This window comes from Mesitornis unicolor, unplaced genomic scaffold (assembly GCF_000695765.1).
Source record: "Mesitornis unicolor isolate BGI_N332 unplaced genomic scaffold, ASM69576v1 scaffold38651, whole genome shotgun sequence".
NCBI lineage: Eukaryota > Metazoa > Chordata > Aves > Mesitornithiformes > Mesitornithidae > Mesitornis > Mesitornis unicolor.
Genome location: NW_010165117.1, coordinates 1 through 6,854, shown reverse-complemented (window position 1 = coordinate 6,854; position 6,854 = coordinate 1). Strand labels below are relative to the sequence as shown.

The window sequence follows — 6,854 nt, the reverse complement described above, 5'->3', positions numbered from 1 at the left end:
CGCTCCCCAGTGCTCCCCAGCGGGGCCGTTTCGGGACTCTGCCCCACGGGAGGGGACGGGGACGGGGACGGTGACCGCGGGCCGTCCCCGTGACTCCAGTGCTCTGTAACCTATCGTCTATGTAAGAACAATGAATGTTAACACCGTAAATTATTGCTACATTAAAGAAAGACCACAGAAAACGCTCTGCGTCTGCGTCCCGTTCATTGCAACGGGGACAGCGACCGGGTGACGGAGAGGGCAGGGGGCTGCGAGGTGTCCCCCCAAGGGGGATGGTTTGCGTAAGGACAGAGCTGCTGGGAGCGCAGTGGCAGTGGATCCTCACAGCCCACAAGGACACCGGCAAGGCTGCGAACTGAGAGGTAAGGAGCGGCGTCAAATCACTGCATAATATACACACTTTATTTATGAATTTGTATGTATACAGACTTTCTATACACACATTACCTATATAATAAAAATGTACATGTGTATACATGGTCGTATAAATATAGAACTGTAGAAATCTTCGGACTGATCCTGTCTATTCACAGCAGCTCCTCCCGTGGCACCGCGTTGTTCGAGTAGCCGTCATTTGAGACTTGGACAAAAGGGGCAAGTGTCATTTGTGTTGGTCTGTGCCCAGAATTTGATGCACTGGAAGAGACAGAATTAGTCAAGAGCCACCGGCACAACTCAAGGGCGCTGCGAGCACAGCGAGACGCTGCTTTTCCAGGGTCTCCTCCTCCTCCCAGGAGCTCCTGTGCCCAGACCCACTGTGTCTGGGCGATGGCAGCAGCTCTCCCTGTATCCTACATCCTCCCTGAGGGTCCTGCTCGGGAAGGCCGGGATTTAACCCTCATGGCAACGAGCACAGGCTCGAGGGCAGAAATAAGGACGGCCTGTTCCTAAAGCCACCGGCCAGTGCTCCCAGGAGGGAATCGGCGCTGGGAACCGCTACGAGGAGCCCCCGAGCAGCACCGAGCGGGGCCGCACACTCACCTCCTTGTGCAGAATGTGTGAGCAGGCCATGGGGTGCAGGTCACCGGGCTGCACCAACTGCTGGCACATCAGGCACAGCTTACAGGCAGCCGGGGTCTGGGGACAGAAGGAGAGAAGCACGGGTCAGAGCCCAGCTCAGAGCACGTACTCCATGTCCCAGCTGCAGCCAGGGGCCATAATTTCCCAATTCCTCCCTCTGCCTGCCTCTGACATCTCTCCTGTGGCTGCTCCCCTCTCCCACGATGTGGAGCACCAAGGATCCTTGCCCTAACTCTTCCCTTCTCATCCTCTCAAAGGGCTCCCTCCCTCTGCTGTCCCTGGGATGGCGAAGCGCTCCAGGGCAGACCAAAAGCCTTACGTGTGACGCTGTTCCAGGATAAGCCACCTGGGCCGGGGGCAGGAACATGGGCGTGCTGATCTGAGGCAGCGGAGCCGAGAACATGGGGGCCCTGATCCGACCGAGAGGCTGCGGCAAGGCAAAGGAGGCGCATCAGGAAAGCCCCGAAGGGGAGGACGGCTGCGTCACCCCAGGAAAGCTGCTCCCCAGAGTCACGCTGCGGTCAGCAGAGAGGGGAACCCGGGCCCCCCGTCCTGCAGCCCTCCCTGCTGCTCGCCCACCTGAGCCCCGGCCGCTGCCCGCTCCTGCTGCTCCGCCAGCTTGGCAGTGTTGCAGCTCCTCGATGGTCAGACCCGCCATGGTCCTCCGAGCCGTCTTGATCTGCTGCAGGATGTTGGTGAGCTGGGCCCTGCGGGAACAGCAGCCTGCCGAGAGCTGCCAGCGAGCTGAGCACCCCCACGGACAGGGACCCCCATCAAAGGCCCTGCTCCAGGCCTGCCAGGCCCCCCAGCCCCGGGGGAAGCCCAAATCACAGCAAAGGACGCAGTGCTGTCAACCCTCTGAAGGAGGTGAATCACATGTTGAGCAAGGGTCTGTCCCCAAAAAGCTGGGGAAGAAGGAAACCCCAGCTGGAGCAAGACGCCAGGACACGGCACCGCGGAGCCTGAGGTGGTGCAGTCTGCAGGGTGCTCTGGGCTGTGCTCAGCTGTCACTGCTGTCCTTTAGGCAAAGCTCCAAGTGTTTCTCATTCCCAACACCACAGCAAACCCACCAGCCTTTGCTCTTCACCTTCAGGCTTCCCTCGCTCCCTCCAGACCCCACAAGAAGAGCTCCACCTCCCCTGACCCCAGCTCAGGTCCCACACGCCAGCCCTTGCTCTCCGGGAAGCACAACACGGGACACTTACTTGTTGCACTGTGGAAACCGAACCAGCAACTTCTCCAGCAGCTTCTCCAGTTTATCGGCCGGCTGCGGCCTGTGAAACTCTGGAGCGACGTTGACTCCTCCCAGGCCCGGCGGAGGAGGGATGGAGGTGGCGGGAGGCATGTGAGAGCTGTGCGTGCCCATCAGCGACGCCACGACGGGGCTGCTCCTGCCCTGGGACGCAGGCAGCGGCGGGGAAGGCTGGTTGGGCCTGGAGATGGCGGGGTTCAGGAGAGGAAAGGAGAGCGCCCGAGGATCGGCGCTGGGCATGACCATGGGAACGGGAACCGGGCCGATGGGAAACGGGAGCCTGGGAGTGAGGGACGGGCTGGGCTGGAATGCCGTCAGCATGAAATCTGTCTGAGGAAGAGAAAACACGCGGAGAAGGAAGGGCTGGTTAGAATAAACCCACCTGACACAGAGCCCAGCGCCTCCCTCCCCTGCCACACAGGAGGTGGGCCCAGCCGCACGGAGAGGCCCTTCCCCTCCTCTGCAGGGACAGCAGGTAGGCCTGGACGGACAGACAGACAACACAACCCCCGCGGGCTCCTCCACCACGCAGAGCACGGGCAGTGCCAGCACAGGCCAGGACCCCCCAGCAGCGAAAGCTGAAGCTTTCCAGCTCGTGTTTGTCAGGCTGGAGAGGCACTCACTTCTGAGGGCGGCGGTGGCAGCGTCGGCGTTGGGATCTGGGGGAGGCTGCTCAGCTTTGTGCCGTTTCTCACCATCTGAATGTGGTCATTGAACTGATCCTAGCGGAGAGGAAAGAAAATGGATGTGTTTGTCAGAGCCTCTCCCTGAGGAGGTTTCTGCGTGCCTAGGACAGGCAGATTTCCCTGCCTGGGCAGAGCATTCTCAGCCCTGTAATGGGCCCTAAAGTGGACACAGTTTGGTTCCACAGGAGTCAGGAGAGTGAAAAAGGACCCGGATGAGAAAGAGAGTAACTGCCTCTGTGATGAACCCAACAACTGCTTGTGTCCCCACGGCAGAGATCTCTGCAGCTGCTGCCCATGCTTCTGGACACAGAGCTTTCTCTGGGCCTTGGTCCCCTCCCAAAGAGCGCTGTAACTAAGCACACAAAGTAGTGCCAACGTGAAGATCCGCTCGCAGGAACTTACTCGGACGCTCTCCTTGGTCATTCGTATCCTGTTCAGCCTCATCTCCCACTCCTGCTTTGGCCTCATCGTCTCCAGCGTGGGTGGCGCAGACCTGCAAGCACAACTGAACTTTTCCACTTGCAACCGTGCTCTCGGTGTCAGCCAAGTGCGAGCAACTGACACCCCACAGCCTCCTGCTTCCCCCAACAGGGCAGGTGAACAGCAACAGGGAATGAGCACAGCCCCACACACGCTTGTTTTGTGACATTTGAACCACGCTATTGCCAGAAGAAAGCCACAGGAAACCCTGACCCCGTTCAGTCAGAGCAGAGGAAGAGATGGGCACGCAGGGACATTTGAGTTCCCCTGGCACTTCTGACAGAACATGGACTTACTTGAGGTAGGTGAGGTGTAGCTCTGCTTCTTTCTCTGCTTCTTCGAGTTTCAACACCAGCAGCTCCTTTCGGCTCTCCAGGGACAGGATCTACCAGAGAGGCCCCACGTGAGGAGCAGTTTGTGCACCCCCTTGCTTTTGCTGCCAGCCTGTGAGCTCTTCACTAGGCTCCGTGTGAAGGGCCCCGCTCCTGACCGACCACGACTGCACCCATTGGCGTTTCTCCCTTCTCTCGGCCCACAATCAGCTGTTTCACTAAGGGCTGGATCTGGACAGGACCCTCTGCAGAGACCGCTCTGCCCACTCACCTCTGCCTTCCAGGCCCGCTCCGTCTCCTCCAGAATGTTCCTGTTGATCTCATTGTGCTGGTTCTTCAGCTTATCCAGCTCCATCTCCCACAGCTGCCTGCGGACAGGACCAGCCCACTTAGGCACCAAACAGGAGCAGGAGAGCCGACAACCTCCCAAAAACCCATCGATCCCTGCACAGGTCTGACCCAGGAAGCGCCCTGAGGCAGCGCACAGAGCTGAGCCACTCGGGTCCTGGAGAAGTTTGAAGCTGGCCCTTTCCACCCGTGATATGTGAGCATCTGTGCCTGCATCTGGAGCTTCTCTGCCCAGCTTTAATAAAAACACCCGAGTGGAGCACAGTTCTGAGCACTTGGGCAGCTGAGGGAAACACACAGAGAAATAGGTTTGCCCTAATTCTGGGAAGCTGAAATTCAGTGGGAGGCAGCAGTTACAAGCTGAGCCAACCCACTGAGCATAAACTCTAATCTTACGGGATCTCCATGTCATGAGTGTCGAGGAGGCTGCTCGTGAGCAGGATCCCGGAGCTGTTAATGCAGAGACCGGGGGCACTGCCCTGCTGGAAGCAGAGGCTTTGTCTCCTCCAGACAGCACTGTCAGAGAGTGCTCTCCAGGCTGCCCCACCAGAAGCAGCAGATCCACTCCAAGGCAAAGTGATGGAAGGAAAACCAGTACTCCCCAGCACTAACCCAGTAACAGGTAAGAGTCTTACTTCTCATCGGATTGCTCTGCAATCAGAGACGCAATCTTGTTTTCCTTCTCCTCCTGCTCCTTCAGCAACCTGCACGAGAGAACAGGGGCAGATGGAGGCACCTGCTGCCCACGATTAAACAGCGTCCGGGCACAGCCGTGCGCCCAGCGTAACTCCACGCTCCGAGCCTGCACCGCGCCGTAATCCTTTGAAAGCAGCCGCCAACGTCCCCCAGAGCCACATTTCTGCTGTATCATGGCACTGCACACAGACCGTGGCACAGGACCAGCTCCACCGCAGGGAGCTGCGCCGCTCCGACAACGCACGCTTTGCCACCGCTCGCCCAGGGGCAGATGGGCCGAGCCCTCAGAACCGCTACTGAAGGAGCTTCATCCAAAACATCCGAGCCCTCGGAGTCACAAAACCCCAGAGCTCTAGGACATGACAGAACGGCTCCACAGAAGTGCAGATTCGCCATTCAAAGGCACCTTCGGATCTTCACGAACGGGGATTTTGGAGGAGAACGACCTGGGAAGGCCAGGCAGGCCCAGCCCCAGCCCTGCAGCAGAGCAGTCCCCCTCGGCAGAAAGGCCGCGTGACCTGCAGGGCAGCAGCACGCAGAGCGCAGCCACACGGCCTCCCTGCCCAGCGCTGCCCACGCCGGCACCGAACAGGCCGAGCAGTAACTCACTGCCCAAAACTTCCCTCTCAGGTCCTCTGTAAGCAAAAGGTGCTGACTGTGGTAGATCAGTCTAAACCTCATAGGTCTGTGCTTAACTGCTCATCAAAACCCTTGCTGCTTCCAGAATGTTTACAGTGAGACTCTGCTGCTTAATCAGGTAAACTCCAGCACTAAGCAATATTTTTCCTTCCTAAAATAAAGACTTTCTTTTCCGTACTAATACCTTCTGCCTTTCTCACAGAGTTTCTCAATTTCTGCTTTCAGATCCTGCTCCTTCTGCAAGAACTCCTTCTTTTCTTTCTCCATCTTCTTCTTTGTCTCTTCTCGCTTGATCGTAACATCCTGAATTGCCTTCAGGATCTCCTAGAGTGAAACAAGCGTGATGCAATTAAAAAGCAGAATTCCCCAGCAGCAGTTTTGGCTTAAAATCCGTTATTATTTTAGATTAATCTGAGAGATGATGTGATCCCATGCATCACCAGAATCTTTCCTTTCAGTAGATGCAGACAAGACAGCGAGCAGTTGTTATGAGGAAACCCAGGAGAGAGATGGTCTGAACCGCAGGTTCTCCTGCCTCTCCGGGATTTTAAGGAGTGGTGATTTCTGCTCTGGTTTAGCCCCAGCCGATGGGTCACTGCTGGTTCCTTAACATCAGCTACCACAGGGCCAGCTGCAAGTCACTCATTTAACCCAGCGATCCTTGAGCGATGGCCACAGAGCCCTACATAAATCAATCCAAACTGTGTGAGCGGCAGCGCTAATGGACAAGTTACTCAAGAAGAGGACTTGACCAAATACCTGGTGGTTCTTCATCTCCTCTTCCCTGCGCTGCTGGAGCTGCTTAAGCTGTACCTGCAGCTGATTCTCCACTTGCCTCTGCTTGTCCAGCACCTCCTGGTAGCGCTCCTTCAGCAAGGCCCTCTCGGACATCATCTTGTCCTGCAGCAGAGGGTGGAAATTCAGGGAGAACCTTCCCTGATGCTAAACAGAGCACAGACGGGGAAGCTCAGCAGTAAGAGCCTAGTAGCTGCCACTGTCAAGAAACCTCAGAGTAAAGGCCTTAGTACCTGCCACTGTCAAGAACTGCAGTTAAGCAGCTTCCACTCTCAAAGCTGAGGATCAGAAAAGATGAAGCGAGCACCGCGATGCCTCCTTCAATAAGAACAAATTGGGAACTCAGGGGCTGGTGTTCAAATGAGACAAAACACCCTGTGGGAAGACCAGTGCTCTGGGGGACAGCAGTCCGTGAGCAGCAGAGCCTGCACCCACCCATTGGGTTTTGATACCCACCAGATTCTTCTCGATGTCCTGATCCGTGCTCACATCCGCGTCGGCCGTCTTGAAGTCGGTCTGCGAAGGGAGGCGACCGCTGTTAGAGCCCTCACCTGGCCCAGGGCGCCCAGAGCCACCCCAGCACTAAGACCCAGCATCACCAAAACC

General features: G+C 57.3%; 1 protein-coding gene across 1 annotated transcript; it reads right to left on the bottom strand.

Annotated features, from left to right (window-relative positions):
* Positions 1 to 380: 380 nt before the first annotated feature.
* On the bottom strand, positions 381 to 6,347 carry LOC104548500 (RING finger protein 214-like). The gene is given in 13 exon segments (XM_010194530.1): positions 381 to 636; positions 982 to 1,077; positions 1,340 to 1,447; positions 1,600 to 1,648; positions 1,650 to 1,727; positions 2,226 to 2,602; positions 2,896 to 2,994; positions 3,361 to 3,463; positions 3,735 to 3,823; positions 4,042 to 4,138; positions 4,754 to 4,822; positions 5,638 to 5,777; positions 6,213 to 6,347. Coding segments are annotated over 13 exon segments (1,506 nt in total). The 3' UTR covers positions 381 to 570.
* Positions 6,348 to 6,854: the final 507 nt, after the last annotated feature.